The following is a 22,836-nucleotide window of genomic DNA, read 5'->3' as shown; positions in this document are numbered from 1 at the left end:
TAGAGTCTTTACCAGGTCAAGAAAATATGATCATATTACCCCAGTTTTACAGTCTCTGCACTGGCTACCTATTGAGTTCCATATCAGTTACAAATTATCATGACTTACCTATAAGGCCCTAAATGGTTTAGCTCCTGCGTACCTAACTAGCCTTATACCATGTTATAATTCGTCACGCTCCCTAAGGTCATAAAACGCTGGACTTTCGGTAGTTCCTAGGATAGCAAAGTCCACTAAAGGAGGTAGAGCTTTTACATATTTGGCACCCAAACTCTGGAATAGCCTTCCTGATAATGTTCGGGGTTCAGACACACTCTCTCTGTTTAAATCTATATATTAAAAATGCATCTCTTTCGAATAATGCAGCTCTTAAATTGTGAGTGTAGTTGCATCTGATCAAATGCGCATTCTTATTCTTTAGCTTGGGTTAAACTAATTAATTTTACTTTGTTGGAACAGCAGCTATGCTGATGATGTCTCTATTTGTTTCTATGTTTTGCTACGGGATGTAGGATTTACACAAGCTCCAGTCTGGATCCAGAACACCTGAGAAGAGATGATGCTGACCCTGATGCTTATCCTGAATCAACAAACAGAACTAACAAATATTGCTACAAGTGTGACTGCATCATAATAATTGCTGTTAATAATATTCACCGTCTGGCTGACTACGTCTTGTATTCATTTTCATACGCGCACAAACTGACAGTCACCACTTATAAGCTACTACTAAATATTGTAGAAACGTTATTTCCTTTAAAGTTGCTTTGTAATGATTTGTATTGTACAAAGCACAAAAAAAAATAATTGAATTTAATTGAAAAGTCCCCCACCTTTCATTTCACCAATGAGAAACCTTTTAGCATGTTGCCTTACTTTTGTTTCACCAATGAGAAACCTTTTGGCATGTTCCCCACCTTTCGTTTGACTAATGAGAAACCTTTTGGCATGTTCCCTGCCTTTCGTTTGACTAATGAGAAACCTTTTGGCATGTTCCCCACCTTTCGTTTGACTAATGAGAAACCTTTTGGCATGTTCCCCGCCTTTCGTTTCACCAATGAGAAACCTTTTGGTATGTTCCCCACCTTTCGTTTGACTAATGAGAAACCTTTTGGCATGTTCCCTGCCTTTCGTTTGACTAATGAGAAACCTTTTGGCATGTTCCCCACCTTTCGTTTGACTAATGAGAAACCTTTTGGCATGTTCCCTGCCTTTCGTTTGACTAATGACAAACCTTTTGGCATGTTCCCCACCTTTCGTTTGACTAATGAGAAACCTTTTGGCATGTTCCCCGCCTTTCGTTTGACTAATGAGAAACATTTTGGCATGTTCCCCGCCTTTCGTTTCACCAATGAGAAACCTTTCGGCACGTTCCCCGCCTTTCGTTTCACCAATGAGAAACCTTTTGGCGTGTTCCCCGCCTTTCGTTTGACTAATGAGAAACCTTTTGGCATGTTCCCCACCTTTCGTTTGACTAATGAGAAACCTTTTGGCATGTTCCCCGCCTTTCGTTTCACCAATGAGAAACCTTTTGGTATGTTCCCCACCTTTCGTTTGACTAATGAGAAACCTTTTGGCATGTTCCCTGCCTTTCGTTTGACTAATGAGAAACCTTTTGGCATGTTCCCCACCTTTCGTTTGACTAATGAGAAACCTTTTGGCATGTTCCCTGCCTTTCGTTTGACTAATGACAAACCTTTTGGCATGTTCCCCACCTTTCGTTTGACTAATGAGAAACCTTTTGGCATGTTCCCCACCTTTCGTTTGACTAATGAGAAACCTTTTGGCATGTTCCCCGCCTTTCGTTTCACCAATGAGAAACCTTTTGGCATGTTCCCCACCTTTCGTTTGACTAATGAGAAACCTTTTGACATGTTCCCTGCCTTTCGTTTCACCAATGAGAAACCTTTTGGCATGTTCCCCGCCTTTCGTTTCACCAATGAGAAACCTTTCAGCACGTTCCCCGCCTTTCGTTTCACCAATGAGAAACCTTTTGGCGTGTTCCCCGCCTTTCGTTTGACTAATGAGAAACATTTTGGCATGTTCCCCGCCTTTCGTTTCACCAATGAGAAACCTTTCGGCACGTTCCCCGCCTTTCGTTTCACCAATGAGAAACCTTTTGGCGTGTTCCCCGCCTTTCGTTTGACTAATGAGAAACCTTTCGACATGTTCCCCGCCTTTCGTTTCACCAATGAGAAACCTTTCGGCACGTTCCCCGCCTTTCGTTTCACCAATGAGAAACCTTTTGGCGTGTTCCCCGCCTTTCGTTTGACTAATGAGAAACCTTTCGACATGTTCCCCGCCTTTCGTTTCACCAATGAGAAACCTTTTGGCGTGTTCCCCGCCTTTCCTTTGACTAATGAGAAACCTTTTGGCGTGTTCCCCGCCTTTTGGCATGCCCATTGCTCCTACCTGCATGTAGCTTTCACATGGTTTTGACTAGGTCCTGAGCTGTGTTTAACAAGAGATTATAAATAATCATACTCTTAAAAGCTATAACCACAAATAAGTAAATATATTAAACTTGTTCTTATGAATATACATGAGATGATCCAACATATTATAAGTTGTATCATAATGCAGTCCTTATAATGCTTTAAGGATACCCTTATAATGTATAATATGGGCTTCATAGAAAGTGTTAATACAAAAATACTTGAACAGAACAGAATGAAATAGTATTATTCCAGGGCCTGAACAATTAAATCAATTTAATTATTAGGGTTATGTAGCTACCCATAACTGCATAAAAATAAATAATGTGAAAAAAATTATGTAACTATAAATATATCCTAATATAGCCCAAATGTGGCCCATCTGGGACCCACAAATAAACAATAATGGGCAGCCTAACTGGGTTCCACAACTGTATCCAAGCTGGGCACACATTCAGCCCATCAAAGTCCCCACTCTGAGCCCATGCCCAGTTGACACCCACATAGCCCAGATAAATCCCATGCGGGACCCACATGGACATGTTGGCTGGGAGAAAGACAATATCTATTAATATATATTTTTAACCATTTCTGAGCACTTTATGGTTAGGAATTATTCACAACAATATTCTACAACAACATTACGTTATATCTCAAGGTTTTAGTTGAAAACGTGTACAAATATTTATGCCGAAATCATATCATAACACGCGTCGCTATAGCAACTACAATTCGATTCACTTATGCTCGCCTGATGTCGCGTGCGCAAAAGCGCGAGCGCACACATTTATCTTATACATTGAATTTTTATATACTTTTTTATATTAACGTGTGAGATTTATTAATAAAGGCATAAATCAGTATATATCAGAGATGCTATAATGAGCTCTGGTTAAACTGAATTAGAGTTTATTAAGGTTTTCAATAGTTTTGTACTAACGCACGCGAATTGTTGTTGCTATAGCGACGCGTGTTATGATCTGATCGATATCTGCTGGTTGAGAGACGAGGCGACTTCAGAGACTTCTGGAGAACATTTTCTGTGCTGAGATTTTGATTTTCGACGGAGTTCAGAGAAGAGACTTTTATTTTAGGAGATTGGAGGATTTTTCTTTGAGTAGAGTTTTATTTTTGAAGGATTTCTGATTATTTCTGAGGAAAGACTTATTCTATTTTTCTCTTCTTATTTCAGATTTTTCTTTCTTTCTTTCTTTCTTTCTTTCTTTCTGTAATTAATTGATTAATTAATTACCTTTTTGTTGATTAATTTCTTGTTTTGATTGGAGCTTGGAGGAGTTTGTCAATGGCTCATTTGGGTGAAAGACGAGGTGAGTGTTTTAATTTAGTTTGTTTATTATTGATATGTTATTATAGTATGATGGTGTTCATTGTGTTAATGAAGTGATGTGAAGAAATGTGTGCAGGTTAACTCATTTAATCACACATTTATACCAGCTCACTGATCACATGTATTTTATTCCTTGTGTATGAAAATCAGTGAAATATGTGTTTAATTCTTTGACACAATTATAATGCTGGAGAATTAAAGAGCTGCTCAAATGCAATTCAAGACAATTAAAATGTAAAGTAACCTAATTGGATGTGAGCAGTACCATTGGTGGTTGATTATTAATAAATGTTGCTGATAAAGGCTGTAAGTGTTTGATGTGTGTAATATTGCAGGCTCGGGCCGCTCCAGATCCAGGAGTGCTGCTGTCTCTCAGACGGATGATCAGGAGCTTGAGAGACGTGGCTCTGGTGACGGCGCTCAGGAACCGCTGCCAAACCCAAACCAGCCGCTGAGCCAAGAGCTGCCTGGATACATCGCACCTCTGCCTTCAGAGTTGGCCGTTTCTGTGTCCACAGATCAGCCTCACAGGAAGAGGAAGTGGCAGAGCGGCAGCCAGGAGGATGAGCATCCGTCTCCTTCATACAGAAGAGCTGCCAAACGCTCCCGCAGAGGTCAGATACACTCATATTAAACACCTGATTAAAGACTCACTCAATGATTAGTCACTGAAAATGTTCTTCAGCTGAATTACAGTAACGTTGTGTAACAGGTTTAGATGCTGCAGCATGTTTTCTGTTAAAGACGTTTCTTGTGATCTTGTGTGTTGCAGAAGCGTATGTGAAGGGCCCATTGCTGGGGCGAGGAGGATTCGGCTCTGTGTATGCTGGGACCCGCAGGTCTGATGGACTGCCAGTGAGACATTTTCTTACCTCCTGCAGTTAAACAGCTTTTAGAAATGTTGATGTCAGTAAATGTCCCTCATGGGTGATAATTAGTCAGCGTGGTTTACTGTGCTTCATCTGTCTACAGGTTGCCATCAAGTACGTCTCTAAACGAGGAACACAGAGACTGAGAGTTGTGAGTTGAGAGTGAATCTGTTGCTCTGTTTGGTCTGATTCAGCGCTGGATATAACGGAGCGTTTGTCCTGCAGGAAGGTCAGGGTCGGCTGCCGCTGGAGGTGGCGTTGATGACCCTGGTCAATTCGGCTCCTGCCTGCCCCAACGTCCTGCAGCTGCTGGAGTGGTTTGACCGTCCCAGATGCTACACCATGATCCTGGAGCGCCCGCTTCCTTGCCAAGATCTGGAGAGTTTCTGTGAGGAGAACGGACGCCTGGAGGAGAGTCTGGCCAAGAAAGTGCTGCTGCAGCTGATCACGGCGCTGAAACACTGCGAGAGCCGTGGAGTCCTGCACCGGGACGTCAAACCAGAGAACCTGCTGATCTCCACAGACTCACATGACATCAAGCTGCTGGACTTCGGCTGTGGAGATCTGCTGAAAGACTCGGCCTACAAACACTTTGCAGGTTGGTTTGATCTCCCTGCAGTGATCTGTGTTTGTTTGTGGACTTTTGATGATCGAGCGAAGGGAATCTGTTTGGACTGGGGCCTCTTCAGATGATGTTTGTGGTCTTGTTGGGTCTCTCAGGCACTCTTCAGTACGCCCCTCCTGAGTGGTTTCGGCATCACCGTTATCATGCGGGACCGGCTACGGTTTGGTCAGTGGGGGTGACGCTCTACAACATCCTGTGCAGCTGTTTCCCCTTCAGAGGCGCATTGAGGGTCACCTCCAAAAGCAGACTGCTCTTTCCTAGAGAGCTGTCGACAGGCAAGAGACAGAAATCAGGTCCAGATCCAGGTGAAGCGTGTGGTTTTGTGTTCCTGAACACTGTGTTGTGTGTAACAGAGTGCCGTCAGCTGATTCGCTGGTGCCTCAGTGCAGCGGCATCAGATCGGCCCAGTTTAGACGACATTGAGCGCCACCCCTGGTTACACTGAGCAGGTGGCCAGTGACACACACTTATCTGACTCACAGCAGTCATGGCTGGATTGTCTTGTTAGGATCAGACTAGATAAATGCTTCTGATTGTTTGTATAGGGTGAGCAGGAGTGACACAGGAAGTGCAGAGAACAGCTTCCTGATCACCTACAGAAAGAGCAGAGGATCATGGACTAATGGCCGCCACACAATGAAGGGTTTTGATCCTCTGCTCCAGTCTGTGAGGGGCTCTGTGTGGATGCTGGAGGAGTCTGAACACACAGCAGCTGAAACCTCAGCCCGACGGGCCACAGATCAATATGTGTAGTTTCTCCACAAATACAGTCGAGAGAAGGGAGAAAAGTGTCAAGAAGCAGAACAGGATCAGAAAGAGTCTGGGGCAGAGTGTTAACTAGCATAATGTATTCATGGAAAAAAGTCCACTTGGTGTTAGACAGAATTTAAGTCACCAAAAAATTAAGTAGTAATTCAAGTAGTCCCCACAATGTTTACGAAACAGAAATGTTGAAATTTTACACATTCAAAAGCAATGAATATAATTAAATCTAATTGTGACAAAATGTTAAAGAATGACTTTGCTTTGGCTCATTTTAACAAAGTAACATAAACAAGCAGGAAGCTTACTCCATTAGGCCCTAGTCTCTGCTTTTTATTATTTTCATTTTTAGTTTAGTAACTTTAACTTCTGCTTTAAAAGGCTTATTTTTGTTTTAAGATTACAATGTGATTTGTGATTTTAACCCTTTTTTTGCACATAATACATGCTTACATTCACTTTATTTGTTTATAAAAAAAAATCAGAAAGAGTTTTTCATAAAGTGTACTCGACTTTTTATTTTCTTTTTTAAAATGTCATAAAAAAATAGCAAAACCTAACTAAACAGTTACATAAAACAGTAAACTGTTTACCCCCCGCCCCCCTCGACCGCCCGCCACACTGATGGTACTTAAAACAAATTTCCAAGGTTGGCAGGTCGGCATTTGTACTCTTTTAGGTACATTCGTGTAACTTGATTTTTCTGTGTGTATTTTTGTTTTAATTTCATATTTTAAATAGTTTTATATATATATATTTTTTTTTCTGTTATTATTCAGCTACCATCAGAGCTGCTCAGACATTCTTCTAGATGTTGTCTATAAAGAAGGAGAAGGAGGCTTTCTCACTCTGTCACTAGTGTGCAGAAAGTTTTATGACATCAGTTTTCAAAGAAGAGCTCACTTTACCTGGCTGGACATTATGAATATTTACACTTTTATTAACTGAACACGTTTTTTAAAGATATTTAGAAAGTTTATTACATTACAGAGATTTTATTTATTTATTTTCTTAGGAATCGTTGACTGGAAGTCTGTCGGTCCAGATGTGAGGTGTGATGGCTGCAGATGCATCTACAAAAACACCACTGGATACTGTGGCCATGAAACGAAGGGGGTCTTCACAGCGTTCTGTTCAGACGAAGAGCTTGCTGGCTTCTGTTCTATAGACTGCTACTTCCGCATAAATGGATGAATGAATGAATGAGTGGTTTATTTATTTATTTATTTTATTTGACTTGAATTGGCAACTGAAACTAAAATCTAAATAAATGTTTTAGTGGATAAAGCTGTGTCTGTTTGCTTTGATAAAAAGGTTAAGCATTATTCTTTGATAAAGCTTTGTCTGTTTGCTAAATTGGTTAATGTCACTTGACAGAGGTTAACTAAACTCTTATGACACTTTTTTTTGTTTTGTCAACTATATATTTTTCTCTATCAGGCAGAAGGCCTCCAGAATTCTTAAAAGAATTTGCAGATTTCCTCTCAGACCTTCTGGTTACAGTTGATAAGTTGCTAATCATGGGAAATTTTAATATTCACGTTGACAATTCAAATGATGCATTAGGACTTGCGTTTACTGACCTAATAAACTCTTTTGGAGTCAAGCAAAATGTCACCGAGCCCACTCATCGTTTTAATCATCGCTAGATTTAATTATATCGCATGGAATCAATCTTACTGATATAGATATCGTACCTCAATGTAATAATATTACAGACCATGTCCTTGTATTGTGCATGCTGCGTATCACTGATATTAACTACATGTCTCAGCGTTACCGTCTATAGACAGATTCACAAATAGCCCGTCTGATCTATCTCAACTGCTATTTGTACCTAAAACTACACATGAACTAGACGAAATGACTGGCAACATGGGCACTATTTTCTCTAATACATTAGAAGCTGTTGCCCCCATCAAATTGAAAAAGGTTAGAGAAAAACGTACTGTGCCATGGTATAACAGTAATACTCACTCTCTCAAGAAAGAAACTCATAGTCTTGAATGCAAATGGAGAAAAACTAACTTGGATGTTTTCAGAATTGCATTGAAAAACAGTATGTCCAGCTATAGACAGGCTCTAAAAACTGCTGGGGCAGAGCATATACACAAACTCATTGAAAATAACCAAAACAATCCAAGGTTTTTATTTAACACAGTGGATAAATTAACAAATTACCAGATGACACCTGATTCAAATATTCCATCAACGTTTAATAGTAATGACTTTATGAATTTCTTCACTGATAAAATAGATAACATTTGAAATACAATAGCCAATGTAAATTCTACAGCCTCTAACACTTCAGTTTCATCCAACGCACCCAAAGATAAACTGCAGTCCCTACAAATATAGGACAAGAAGAGCTAAATAAACTTATCACTGTAACTAAACCAACAACATGTTTATTAGATCCTGTACCCACTAAATTATGTGGTGTATTTTGCCGGTTCTCCAAACAATCGAACTCAGCCAGGGATTTTTCTCTCAGAAGAAAAGATTTAATTTTAAGCAAAACAAAGCCAAGAGGTCCTTGCAAGGAGATCTCTCGAATGCAATTTGGTTTCTCCTTATATACACTATGTTGGGCGGTTCCACATAGTCAAACTTTTCTTTTAGACTACACTTTTCATCCATCCCTGGAGAGGAGAGGCCCTCTGCTTGATTTAGTATGAAGATAGGCCCTTTCTGGCCATATGTTTCTCCTCAGTTCTGAACATTCCAGGGCGTAGGCAACTTTCTATCCATTACCTATAGGATTATAATGGAAAAACAACTAGCAACAAAATGGCTTGATTCACATTGATTATTCTTGATTGATTAAAATCTTACTAATAAAAATCTTCCACATATTCTCCCCTTTGAGACGTAATAAGTCTCACATTTGATTGTTCTTATCCAGAGTGCTACTCCATAATCCAGTCATATTAGTTACACTACCTAGTGACTAAATAGGTCACATTATATTATCACCAGTGACTAGATTATGAAATTCCACTCTGAGGGATTACTGGACCAAACATCTCTCTCCTAATTTGACAAGGAGTGAGTAAAAGATCCAGTCTCCCTAACCCCTCTTTAATAGCAAACATTGTTAAAAGCATGAATGTGCAAATGGTTCAGCATTTGCCTGGTTATCACAGTTTTGTATAAAAGGCATAAAAATACATACACATACAAATACAAATCACATCACACATTGAATATCACAAGACTATAAGAGTTGAACTTCAGCTTAGATATGTATCAATTTCCCATTATTTTGATATCTTTGAATTTAATTTGCTTAACTGTGGCTTTGACTAGTAACCTCAATAGGAAGTATACAGTAAAATAGTAAATCTCCTGTCATTAATGCCATTCCTAAAAACTTTCCCTATTTAGTTATAAACTATGCTACCCATGCTCCTAACTGTAAATCGAACCAGTCTTACATTTTATTATCTTTTCCAACATTTTCTTTATCTACTATTCTTAGCCTTTTCAATTTGATCATTACTTCATTAAATGCTCCCTTCTATAAATACAGCATTTTCCCCAAAACATAACACATACTTTTCCTTCTTCAATTTTCTATTTTGCTCTTTTCATTCTATTTGTTGCATCCAATTGCTCTATTTTCCCTTCAAATCTTCCTACATCCATATTTCCCTTCTCATAACCTTCAAATTCTTCATCTACCATTACTTAACATTCTCTTTCCACCTTTTCTTTTCTATTTGTTGGCTCATATCTGCTCCCAAGTATTTTGATCTCAGTAGCAGTCCCATCACTCTCTCATTCCATCTTCACCAGGGAGACTCTTTGCGAGTCGTTGCAATGGTCTTTCCCTCGTTGGCAAGGGTGGGTCGTTACCAGCATGCCCTTCATCCCTCACTTCATGCTGTGTGGAGTTGTTGAAGCTGGTTGGAGTATTTTAAGGTTAGAGATGTGAACTCAGGTGTCACTCTGTAACCGTTTTTCTGATTCATGCAAGGCTCTCGAGATCATTTCTGCACCCTCACTGGTTCTCTTTGATGGAGCGAAGCATTCCTTGGTCTTACTGGAACTGCTGTCACCTGTAAATGGAAAACTTAAGAATTTTTTGTTAGTGTTATCAAGCATGCTAATTTGTTCATCTTGCCAGTCGTCCTTCTTGGTGTGACCTGTGGAAATTTAATGTGGGTTTAGGGCCCCCTGTCTTGGCCCCTTTTTGAGTTTTCACAATTCCAGTGCTGTCTTTACTATTTTTTAATTCCTTTCAATTTTATTCTCAACAATTTGCTTATTCAGTTATCTCTTTGTTGTGTAAACTGAGTTCCACTATTTTAATGGATAATTTATCTAGGCCTATGTTGCTCAGTAGCATAGGCCTTTTGACCTGGAAAACACTCAACCCACTGTATTTATTTTAACAGTCAGAAAGATAATATTTCATCCTTTTGACACAATCAGCTCCATCATGATATGCTGAAAAGAAAGTTAGATGTATGGGGTGGACAGAGCAAGCTTGCTTTGCTCTGCCTTCCCATGTTATAACGCTGTGCATGTGTGACACTGTTTTTCTTTCTGCCACAACAAAGACCTTGGTACTGACCAGGAAACTTAACCAAATTCATCCATGGTCATTATTTTTCTGGGCATAAGTTTGCCCTGTGGGCCCACAATCGAATTTGTATACAGCTGTTTGGGCAAATTGATTGAATTGCCTCAGTGTCTCGTCAGACATTCTCTTTCATGCCATACAACACCATCATTCATACTTTTTCACACACTTTCACTCCCCTTTTTTTTTTTCTCAAAATCTCATAGATTAATTTGTTTAGAATATTAGGCCTAGGCATTGGGCATTTGAGAGAGCCAATTATCATTTCTCAAATGTCATGTGTTTGTCTAATTTAAAGTTTAGTCAAATACTTTTTTGTTATTGCTCATGAGCAACTCTGAGAAGAGGATTGGAGATCTCTGCAAATCTTGGATCCGTGGCCATCAACATTTCCATCTGGTTATCCCCAGTGATGACAGTATATGTGATTACATGATTTTGGATCTTTGGAATAATCTTTTATTCATTATTATTTTATTCAGTTTTACCTTAGAAAATTACCTTAAAACAAAATGGAGTGACCAATATTTCTATTTTGTCAACCATATACATTTTTTCTATTGTTCATCAAGATACCCTTTTTTTATTTATTAATTTATTCTCTTCTTTCCCAAAGAGCTCAGCATTGTTGTCAAGTATTCAGTTGTGCATTTTCCCCTAGTTGTTTAATGAAACAGTCTTACTCTGCCAAATCCAGCTCCATGTTTATCTGATTGGTGAGTCAAGTACTCACTTCTGTCTGTCAAAATTATTTTTTCTTTAAGACATGAGGCTGGACTGGTACCTATTGAAAAGCAGATTGAGAGAGTTAGTTAAAACACAGAATTTAAGGAAGTGCTGTGAGACCAGTGAATAATCAAGAGTAAAACATAGTAAACAAGATAATGAAATAAAATATTTAACATTTGAAGCAGTCTCTATAGTGTTCATTGAATATGCAGCACCTGTGCACGTCCTGATTTTGCCAAGTCCGATGTGTTCCTAGGTCAACATATTTTGTTGACCCTGGAACAACATTTTACTCCAAAAATATATTCTTAACCATATCCCTACACCTAAACCTAACCTTAACCATGAGTAATCCCTAAAATCAGAGGAAATGATAGATGAATGACACTGATGTACAAGCACCAAACACTGATTTTAAGCATAAACTTCACAAAATCTATAAACTGGTTCTTCAAATCTGATTGGTTAATCACAATGTTGTTCCAGGGTCAACAACGATGTTGTCCCAGGAACATGTCTCACTTGGTAAAATCAGGTTAGGCCAGCACCTGTACACTGAAGGGATGGAAGTCCTTCTTGTTCGATCATCAGCCTGGGCTGTTGTACCGGGTTGTCAATCTGTGATGGCACTCAAAGACCTGATGTTGTGGTGTACGGTCTCCGTTGTTTCTCTGCTTCTTCTCAGTCTGGCTTCTGGTTGCTTTCTGCCAGAGTTTTGCATTTCATAATGTTCTTTTCACCCTCAGGAAAAGTCTCAAGTGAAAGATTCACCTTTTCCTGCTTTAATTCAGTCTTCTCCTTGCTGAAGTGTAATAATAATAATAATAATAATAATTCCTTACATTTATATAGCGCTTTTCTAGCACTCAAAGCGCTTTACATAGACAGGGGGTATCTCCTCATCCACCACCAGTGTGCAGCATCCACCTGGATGATGCGACGGCAGCCATAGTGCGCCAGAACGCCCACCACACAACAGCTTACTGGTGGAGAGGAGACAGAGTGATGAAGCCAATCAGTAGATATGGGGACTGTTAGGAGGCCATGATGGTCCGAGGCCAATGGGCGAATTTAGAAGTGTGTTCTTCTCTTTCAAGAGGGGAGGGGAACATCCATCAGCCCCTCCCTCTTCTTCTCTCTTCAGCTGTTTGCTGCTTTGCCATTCCTCGACAGACTCCATTTCATTGCTTTCCTTTGTCAAGGCACTGTTCCGAAAGTCATCTGAAATTTGAACACTCAGAGACTGCATTAATCAAATGTACCTATGTAACTTCTGACCAAATTGTGTCTGAGCAATCAGCTCTTTTCCTAATTTTCACTTTTCAACCTCTTCTTTCAGTGGTCCCTTAATAAAAACAAAATCATCTGGTTGAAAACCGCAGTTCTCTTATTCTTTGTTAGTAAAGCAAGTTCTTCATTGCAGGAAAATAGCAAGCATTTTTTCTTCTTTGCATAATGCAGAAACCAGCTACCTTTATTATCTAAGTATACTGCAATAAAACAAAATAAACCTTCCTTTTATATCAGCATGACATGCATATGGTAAAATAAAGACTTCAATCATAATTTTTCTTCTATATTTGTATACATGATTCAGAATAATCTAGTATTTGTGAATTAATGTTTCCTAACCAACATAAAATAATTCCTATTACTGTAAATAAAATAATTAAATTTAATTCTTTAAGCAACTAGTTCCCTTCCTCTTTGTAAAATGCCTATGGCTTTTGAATCAAAATGTCTATTAACTTGGTCACCCAATCTTGCTTTCATTCCACATTGCACAAGTTATTTCTTTTTATTTTTTACATTTACACAAGCCCAATCTCTGAAACTCTGTAATGGATTAACTTTCATACTGTGTCCCAGGGATAACAAGATACAAATTTTTAGATGTCTTCACATATTAGATATAAAATTTAAGCACGTGCATCTTTTAAATTCATCTATTAATATAAGTTATTAAATAATAAATGCATATCTTATTTTAATTAATTTATTATTATTTCTACATTCCACCATATCTGCCATCTCTATATTAGTCCATTTCTTGGAACATTTGTATTTATTTTTCTCTAAAACAACCTTCCTTCAGTTAACTTTATTGTTTTAGGGCTCCTGCACTTATCCTTTCTCAACACCAGTCTCTGTAACCTGATCACTCTCAAGTGATGGTCCAGGAGGGGAGAGCACCTCTTGCTCCACCCATGTAATACAACTTTAATGTGGAAACTTCCTCCCTTGCTCTCACTCCCACTGCACTGAGCTCACAAAATTTTCTCCCCTTTCACCCAGACATCCTAAATGCAAAAATCTATTATAGATCTTGGTTCAAACTTTATTGATGCTATTTTCCTAACCTCATTCACACTTTCTGCACTCTTTATTGAGCCAGAGTGCTTATTCTTGCATACTTTTTCCCTTTATCTAAGGGATAATCAGTCATTAATTGTCCTTTTATTATCAAGGCTCATCATACATTCATCCCTCTCAAGTGGATACTAGTTGCGTCCAACTCCACCCAGCCACCCTGAAGTGACGGTCCAAGAATGGTGCGCAACTTTTACCCACCCAACACAGAATTTATTTGTTCACACATTCATTCGTCCGGACACAGATACATCCACACAACAAAACACAGCTCACCTAGAGCTCCTTAAGGGCCCACCTATTTCTGTCCTTCGAGAATTTCACTTATACTTTCTCAAAGCGGTATCCGTGGGACTTTTCCTCGCGATTCCTTAATCTGCTTATCCGTTTATCACTGTCCTACCTGGCACAGCTATCCAATAAACACAGACCCACAGCATGCCATGTCTTTCTGCCTACACCATATTTGTCTTAAATCGAGGTTGCCTTACAAGGCCTTCCTATTAATAACCCAAATATGTGCATGCAGTTATTTCTTCTGGAGTAAAACCCCTTTTTCAATTTAGATATCATATTATTTTTCTAAACACTAATTATATAAGCAAAAATGCTTACCTTATTCTATGGTGGCCACCACTGTGTGTTGCTCATCAGTCAGCTCAAAAGCAATCGTCCACTCTGCTCCTTACCAGTCCCATCTGGGGTGCCAAATCTGTGGTGTATTTTGCCAGTTCTCCAAAGAATCGAACTCAGTCAGGGATTTTTCTCTCAGAAGAAAATACTTTATTTTAAGCAAAACAAAGCCGAGAGGTCCTTGCAAGGAGATCTCTCGAATGCAATTTGGTTTCTCCTTATATACACTATGTGGGGCGGTTCCACATAGTCAAACTTTTCTTTTAGACTACACTTTTCATCCATCCCAGGAGAGGAGAGGCCCTCTGCTTGATTTAGTATGAAGATAGGCCCTTTCTGGCCATATGTTTCTCCTCAGTTCTGAACATTCCAGGGCGTAGGCAACTTTCTATCCTTTACCTATGGGATTATAATGGAAAAACAACTAGCAACAAAATGGCTTGATTCACATTGATTATTCTTGATTGAGTAAAATCTTACTACTACAAATCTTCCACAATTAACGAAAGACTTGTTACCTGTAGCTGAAGAACCACTTCTCAATATCATTTACTCATCGTTATCTTTAGGTCACGTCCCAAAACCATTCAAGCTGGCGGTTATTAAGCCTCTTATTAAGAAACCAAAATTAGATCCTAGTGAACTAGCAAATTATAGGCCTATTTCAAATCTTCCATTTATGTCTAAAATTTAAGAAAAAGTTGTATCTGCTCAATTGATCTCCTTCCTGCAAAAAAAATTATCTGTATGAAGAATTTCAGTCAGGTTTCAGCCCCCACCATAGCACCGAAACTGCACTTGTTAAAATAACAAATGACCTGCTTCTTGCGACAGATCAAGGCTGCATCTCATTGCTAGTTTTACTTGATCTTAGTGCTGCATTCAACACCATAGATCATGACATACTCATAGATCAATTACTAATCTATAGAGGTATTCAAGGGCAGGCTCTAAGATGGTTTAGATCTTACCTGTCCGATCGCAACCATTTTTTTTATTTAAATGGGGAATCATCTCATTTATCACCAGTAAAATGTGGAGTGCCACAAGGATCCGTCCTAGGTCCACTTATATTTTCAATATACACGTTGCCCCTTTGTAATATTATTAGAAAATACGGAATTAGCTTCCACTGTTATGTTGATGATACTCAGCTATATATCTCAACGAGACCAGATTCAACTTCTAAATTATCTAATATAACAGAGTGTGTTAAAAATGTAAAAGATTGGATGACCAATAATTTTATCCTATTAAATTCGGATAAGACAGAGATATTAAATATTGCAACAAAAAAACGTACACAGAATCTTGTAATTACAGTCTGCAACTAGACGGATGTACTGTTACTACCTCTACAGTCAAAAATCTTGGTGTTATATAAGAAAGCAACTTGTCTTTTGAAAATCATATTTCCCATGTTACAAAAATTGCATTCTTCCATCTTTGAAAAATTGCCAAGCTATGAAACATGTTATCTGTTTCTGAAGCAGAAAAGCTAGTTCATACATTCATGACCTCTAGACTGGACTATTATAATGCACTTCTAGATGGTTGTCCTGCTTCTTCAATAAACAAGCTACAGGTAGTCCAAAATTCAGCAGCTAGAGTCTTTACCAGGTCAAGAAAATATGATCATATTACCCCAGTTTTACAGTCTCTGCACTGGCTACCTATTGAGTTCCATATCAGTTACAAATTATCATTACTTACCTATAAGGCCCTAAATGGTTTAGCTCCTGCGTACCTAACTAGCCTTATACCACGTTATAATTCGTCATGCTCCCTAAGGTCATAAAATGCTGGACTTTCGGTAGTTCCTAGCATAGCAAAGTCCACTAAAGGAGGTAGAGCTTTTTCACATTTGGCTCCCAAACTCTGGAATAGCCTTCCTGATAATGTTCGGGGTTCAGACACACTCTCTCTGTTTAAATCTATATATTAAAAACGCATCTTTCGTTTTACCAATGAGAAACCTTTTGGCACGCCCGCCACCTTTTGTTTCACCAATGAGAAACATTTTGGAATACCCCCTACCTTTGGCATGCCCATTGCTCCTACCTGCATGTAGCTTTCACATGGTTTTGACTAGGTCCTGAGTTTAACAAGAGATTATAAATAATCATACTCTTAAAAGCTATAACCACAAATAAGTAAATATATTAAACTTGTTCTTATGAATATTCATGAGATGATCCAACATATTATAAGTTGTATTATAATGCAGTCCTTATAATGCTTTAAGAATACCCTTATAATGTATAATATGGGCTTCATAGAAAGTCTTAATACAAAAATACTTGAACAGAACAGAATGAAATGGTATTATTCCAGGGCCTGTGCAGACTTCTCAGGTTCATACCTAAAAAATAAAAAATAAAACAGTAAAGAAAGAAAAACAGAAAAGGCAATTATTTTAAAATACCACTAAAACATTCACAAAAGCATTAAAAAGCATGCATGGTTATAAGTTGTGCCAGTACAAAAATGTCACTCAAAGGTATAGTTATACTACTAAAGGTAATATGAACAAGTTAAAAGTGACACTATTCAGTTTAGAAATGTAATTTTAAAAGTAATATTATTTTATTATTTTTCATTTTGTTATATATTCAATAGCACAAGTTATTGCTTCACACCAACAGCTTTATTCATGATTCATCTTTTATTTTTCAAAGCTGAACTTTAACAACACAGAATTATGAGAATATTAACCATATTTCATCAATGAACATAGCCTACAAGTAAAATCACAGATAACACATTTTGCCAGTGGAAAATAAATGGTGTAAATATAAAAATACAATTTTAAAAGTGTTAATGTACTTAATTAGAAAGACTATACAACAATATTCAGAGAACACATATCATCTCAAAACATAAAATGTTCTTCTTTATGGCGATGACTCTTCCCGCCTGCCTCATGATGGTCCAGCCGGTCGGCCAACAAAAAACCCTTTGAGGTACTTATGAATAAATAAAATAGGATTCTTCATAAAATAAATAATCTTATATTGTTACATTATGATATAACCCTTAATGAATAAAACATGAAATACATACAATTAAATCAATTTAATTATTAGGGTTATGTAGCTACCAATAACTGCATAAAAATAAATAATATGAAAAAAATTATGTGACTATAAATATATCCTAATAAAGCCCAAATGTGGCCCATCTGGGACCCACAAATAAACAATAATGGGCAGCCTAACTGGGTCCACAACTGTATCCAAGCTGGGCACACATTCAGCCCATCAAAGTCCCCACTCTGAGCCCATGCCCAGTTGACACCCACATAGCCCAGATAAATCCCATGCGGGACCCACATGGACATGTTGGCTGGGAGAAAGACAATATCTATTGTATAATGTATATTTTTTTAACCATTTCTGAGCACTTTATGGATAGGAATTATTCACAACAATATTCTACAACAACATTACGTTATATCTCAAGGTTTTAGTTGAAAACGTGTACAAATATTTATGCCGAAATCATAACATAACACGCGTCGCTATAGCAACTACAATTCGATTCACTTATGCTCGCCTGACGTCGCGTGCGCAAAAGCGCGAGCGCACACATTTATCTTATACATTGAATTTTTATATACTTTTTATATTAACTTGTGAGATTTATTAATAAAGCCATAAATCAGTATATATCAGAGATGCTATAATGAGCTCTGGTTAAACTGAATTAGAGTTTATTAAGGTTTTCAATAGTTTTGTACTAACGCACGCGAATTGTAGTTGCTATAGCGACGCGTGTTATGATCTGATCGATATCTGCTGGTTGAGAGACGAGGCGACTTCAGAGACTTCTGGAGAACATTTTCTGTGCTGAGATTGTGATTTTGAGTTCAGAGAAGAGACTTTTATTTTAGGAGATCGGAGGATTTTTCTTTGAGTAGAGTTTTATTTTTGAAGGATTTCTGATTATTTCTGAGGAAAGACTTATTCTATTTTTCTCTTCTTATTTCAGATTTTTCTTTCTTTCTTTCTTTCTTTCTGTAATTAATTAATTGGTTAATTAATTACCTTTTGTTGTTTAATTTCTTGTTTTGATTGGAGTTTGGAGGAGTTTGTCAATGGCTCATTTGGGTGAAAGACGAGGTGAGTGTTTTAATTTAGTTTGTTTATTATTGGTATGTTATTATAGTATGATGTTGTTCATTGTTTTAATGAATTGATGTGAAGAAATGTGTGCAGGTTAATTCATTTAATCACACATTTATACCAGCTCACTGATCACATGTATTTTATTCCTTGTGTATGAAAATCAGTGAAATGTGTGTTTAATTCTTTGACACAATTATAACGCTGGAGAATTATAGAGCTGCTCATATGCAATTCAAGACAATTAAAATGTAAAGTAACCTAATTGGATGTGAGCAGTACCATTGGTGGTTGATTATTAATAAATGTTGCTAATAAAGGCTGTAAGTGTTTGATGTGTGTAATATTGCAGGCTCGGGCCGCTCCAGATCCAGGAGTGCTGCTGTCTCTCAGACGGATGATCAGGAGCTTGAGAGACGTGGCTCTGGTGACGGCGCTCAGGAACCGCTGCCAAACCCAAACCAGCCGCTGAGCCAAGAGCTGCCTGGATACATCGCACCTCTGCCTTCAGAGTTGGCCGTTTCTGTGTCCACAGATCAGCCTCACAGGAAGAGGAAGTGGCAGAGCGGCAGCCAGGAGGATGAGCATCCGTCTCCTTCATACAGAAGAGCTGCCAAATGCTCCCGCAGAGGTCAGATACACTCATATTAAACACCTGATTAAAGACTCACTCAATGATTAGTCACTGAAAATGTTCTTCAGCTGAATTACAGTAACGTTCTGTAACAGGTTTAGATGCTGCAGCATGTTTTCTGTTAAAGACGTTTCTTGTGATCTTGTGTGTTGCAGAAGCGTATGTGAAGGGCCCATTGCTGGGGCGAGGAGGATTCGGCTCTGTGTATGCTGGGACCCGCAGGTCTGATGGACTGCCAGTGAGACATTTTCTTACCTCCTGCAGTTAAACAGCTTTTAGAAATGTTGATGTCAGTAAATGTCCCTCATGGGTGATAATTAGTCAGCGTGGTTTACTGTGCTTCATCTGTCTACAGGTTGCCATCAAGTACGTCTCTAAACGAGGAACACAGAGACTGAGAGTTGTGAGTTGAGAGTGAATCTGTTGCTCTGTTTGGTCTGATTCAGCGCTGGATATAACGGAGCGTTTGTCCTGCAGGAAGGTCAGGGTCGGCTGCCGCTGGAGGTGGCGTTGATGACCCTGGTCAATTCGGCTCCTGCCTGCCCCAACGTCCTGAAGCTGCTGGAGTGGTTTGACCGTCCCAGACGCTACACCATGATCCTGGAGCGCCCGCTTCCTTGCCAAGATCTGGAGAGTTTCTGTGAGGAGAACGGACGCCTGGAGGAGAGTCTGGCCAAGAAAGTGCTGCTGCAGCTGATCACGGCGCTGAAACACTGCGAGAGCCGTGGAGTCCTGCACCGGGACGTCAAACCAGAGAACCTGCTGATCTCCACAGACTCACATGACATCAAGCTGCTGGACTTCGGCTGTGGAGATCTGCTGAAAGACTCGGCCTACAAACACTTTGCAGGTTGGTTTGATCTCCCTGCAGTGATCTGTGTTTGATTGTGGACTTTTGATGATCGAGCGAAGGGAATCTGTTTGGACTGGGGCCTCTTCAGATGATGTTTGTGGTCTTGTTGGGTCTCTCAGGCACTCTTCAGTACGCCCCTCCTGAGTGGTTTCGGCATCACCGTTATCATGCGGGACCGGCTACGGTTTGGTCAGTGGGGGTGACGCTCTACAACATCCTGTGCAGCTGTTTCCCCTTCAGAGGCGCATTGAGGGTCACCTCCAAAAGCAGACTGCTCTTTCCTAGAGAGCTGTCGACAGGCAAGAGACAGAAATCAGGTCCAGATCCAGGTGAAGCGTGTGGTTTTGTGTTCCTGAACACTGTGTTGTGTGTAACAGAGTGCCGTCAGCTGATTCGCTGGTGCCTCAGTGCAGCGGCATCAGATCGGCCCAGTTTAGACGACATTGAGCGCCACCCCTGGTTACACTGAGCAGGTGGCCAGTGACACACACTTATCTGACTCACAGCAGTCATGGCTGGATTGTCTTGTTAGGATCAGACTAGATAAATGCTTCTGATTGTTTGTATAGGGTGAGCAGGAGTGACACAGGAAGTGCAGAGAACAGCTTCCTGATCACCTACAGAAAGAGCAGAGGATCATGGACTAATGGCCGCCACACAATGAAGGGTTTTGATCCTCTGCTCCAGTCTGTGAGGGGCTCTGTGTGGATGCTGGAGGAGTCTGAACACACAGCAGCTGAAACCTCAGCCCGACGGGCCACAGATCAATATGTGTAGTTTCTCCACAAATACAGTCGAGAGAAGGGAGAAAAGTGTCAAGAAGCAGAACAGGATCAGAAAGAGTCTGGGGCAGAGTGTTAACTAGCATAATGTATTCATGGAAAAAAGTCCACTTGGTGTTAGACAGAATTTAAGTCACCAAAAAATTAAGTAGTAATTCAAGTAGTCCCCACAATGTTTACGAAACAGAAATGTTGAAATTTTACACATTCAAAAGCAATGAATATAATTAAATCTAATTGTGACAAAATGTTAAAGAATGACTTTGCTTTGGCTCATTTTAACAAAGTAACATAAACAAGCAGGAAGCTTACTCCATTAGGCCCTAGTCTCTGCTTTTTATTATTTTCATTTTTAGCTTAGTAACTTTAACTTCTGCTTTAAAAGGCTTATTTTTGTTTTAAGATTACAATGTGATTTGTGATTTTAACCCTTTTTTTTGCACATAATACATGCTTACATTCACTTTATTTGTTTATAAAAAAAAAATCAGAAAGAGTTTTTCATAAAGTGTACTCTACTTTTTATTTTCTTTTTTAAAATGTCATAAAAAAATAGCAAAACCTAACTAAACAGTTACATAAAACAGTAAACTGTTTACCCCCCGCCCCCCCTCGACCGCCCGCCACACTGATGGTACTTAAAACAAATTTCCAATGTTGGCAGGTCGGCATTTGTACTCTTTTAGGTACATTCGTGTAAATTGATTTTTCTGTGTGTATTTTTGTTTTAATTTCATATTTTAAATATTTTTGTATATATATTATTTTTTTTGTTATTATTCAGCTACCATCAGAGCTGCTCAGACATTCTTCTAGATGTTGTCTATAAAGAAGGAGAAGGAGGCTTTCTCACTCTGTCACTAGTGTGCAGAAAGTTTTATGGCATCAGTTTTCAAAGAAGAGCTCACTTTACCTGGCTGGACATTATGAATATTTACACTTTTACTAACTGAACACGTTTTTTAAAGATATTTAGAAAGTTTATTACATTAATTCAGAGATTTTATTTACATGTATTTATTTTCGTAGGAATCATTGACTGGAAGTCTGTCGGTCCAGATGTGAGGTGTGAGGGCTGCAGATGCATCTACAAAAACACCACTGGATACTGTGGCCAAGAAACGAAGGGGGTCTTCACAGCGTTCTGTTCAGACGAAGAGCTTGCTGGCTTCTGTTCTATAGACTGCTACTTCCGCATAAATGAATGAATGAATGAGTGGTTTATTTATTTATTTATTTTATTTGACTTGAATTGGCAACTGAAACTAAAATCTAAATAAATGTTTTAGTGGATAAAGTTGTGTCGGTTTGCTTTGATAAAAAGGTTAAGCATTATTCTTTGATAAAGCTTTGTCTGTTTGCTAAATTGGTTAATGTCACTTGACAGAGGTTAACTAAACTCTTATGACACTTTTTTTTGTTTTGTCAACTATATATTTTTCTCTATCAGGCAGAAGGCCTCCAGAATTCTTAAAAGAATTTGCAGATTTCCTCTCAGACCTTCTGGTTACAGTTGATAAGTTGCTAATCATGGGAGATTTTATTATTCACGTTGACAATTCAAATGATGCATTAGGACTTTGTCACACCTGGACTCATTTAGTGTGTTTTTGCCCGTGACCCAGTTTCTGTCTTCCGTGTTTGGTTTGATTAGTTCCCAGGTGTGTCTATTCTATTCCTCATGTGTTCCATGTCCCTGTTAATTTAGTCATGCCTTCCACCTGTGTTTCCCCAATTATCCTTTTGTACATAAGCCTTGTCCTTTCAGTTCTGTTTTGTCGGGTCTCCTCACTTGTGACTAAATCACTCACTTACGTGTGTCTATCGCTGTGCTCCATGAATGGTATATATTAAAAGCCTTATTCCGTTTATCCTCGACTCCGTATTCCTTCAGGCAGCGTAAAACCGTGACAGACTTGCGTTTACTGACCTAATAAACTCTTTTGGAGTCAAGCAAAATGTCACCGAGCCCACTCATCGTTTTAATCATCGCTAGATTTAATTATATCGCATGGAATCAATCTTACTGATATAGATATCGTACCTCAATGTGATAATATTACAGACCATGTCCTTGTATTGTG

At 38.8% G+C, this 22,836-nt stretch overlaps 2 protein-coding genes across 3 annotated transcripts; both read left to right on the top strand.

The window, feature by feature from the left end:
* Positions 1–3,417: 3,417 nt before the first annotated feature.
* Positions 3,418–7,320, top strand: LOC127964404 (serine/threonine-protein kinase pim-3-like). 2 transcript variants are annotated; one of them, XM_052564628.1, is made up of 8 exons: positions 3,418–3,763; positions 4,119–4,397; positions 4,556–4,638; positions 4,756–4,803; positions 4,878–5,250; positions 5,373–5,552; positions 5,631–5,726; positions 5,823–7,320. In XM_052564628.1, exons 1-7 carry the CDS (start codon positions 3,739–3,741, stop codon positions 5,720–5,722), a joined length of 1,080 nt encoding a protein of 359 aa, XP_052420588.1. In that variant the 5' UTR covers positions 3,418–3,738; the 3' UTR covers positions 5,723–5,726; positions 5,823–7,320. The 2 variants fall into 2 exon arrangements, with proteins under 2 accessions (XP_052420588.1, XP_052420587.1); XM_052564627.1 differs by lacking the exon at positions 5,631–5,726 and having other exon boundaries at positions 3,639–3,763; positions 5,373–5,582; positions 7,055–7,320.
* A 12,193-nt stretch (positions 7,321–19,513) lies between these two features.
* LOC127965553 (serine/threonine-protein kinase pim-3-like) lies at positions 19,514–20,747 on the top strand. The gene is made up of 4 exons (XM_052566379.1): positions 19,514–19,994; positions 20,090–20,299; positions 20,348–20,429; positions 20,540–20,747. The coding sequence occupies exons 1-4, from the start codon at positions 19,631–19,633 to the stop codon at positions 20,745–20,747; spliced, it is 864 nt and encodes a 287-aa protein (XP_052422339.1). The 5' UTR covers positions 19,514–19,630.
* Positions 20,748–22,836: the final 2,089 nt, after the last annotated feature.

The sequence above is a fragment of the Carassius gibelio genome, chromosome B9 (assembly GCF_023724105.1).
Source record: "Carassius gibelio isolate Cgi1373 ecotype wild population from Czech Republic chromosome B9, carGib1.2-hapl.c, whole genome shotgun sequence".
Classification (NCBI taxonomy): domain Eukaryota; kingdom Metazoa; phylum Chordata; class Actinopteri; order Cypriniformes; family Cyprinidae; genus Carassius; species Carassius gibelio.
The sequence above is the reverse complement of the archived record's forward strand: the minus strand, read 5'-3'. Positions and strand labels throughout refer to the sequence as shown.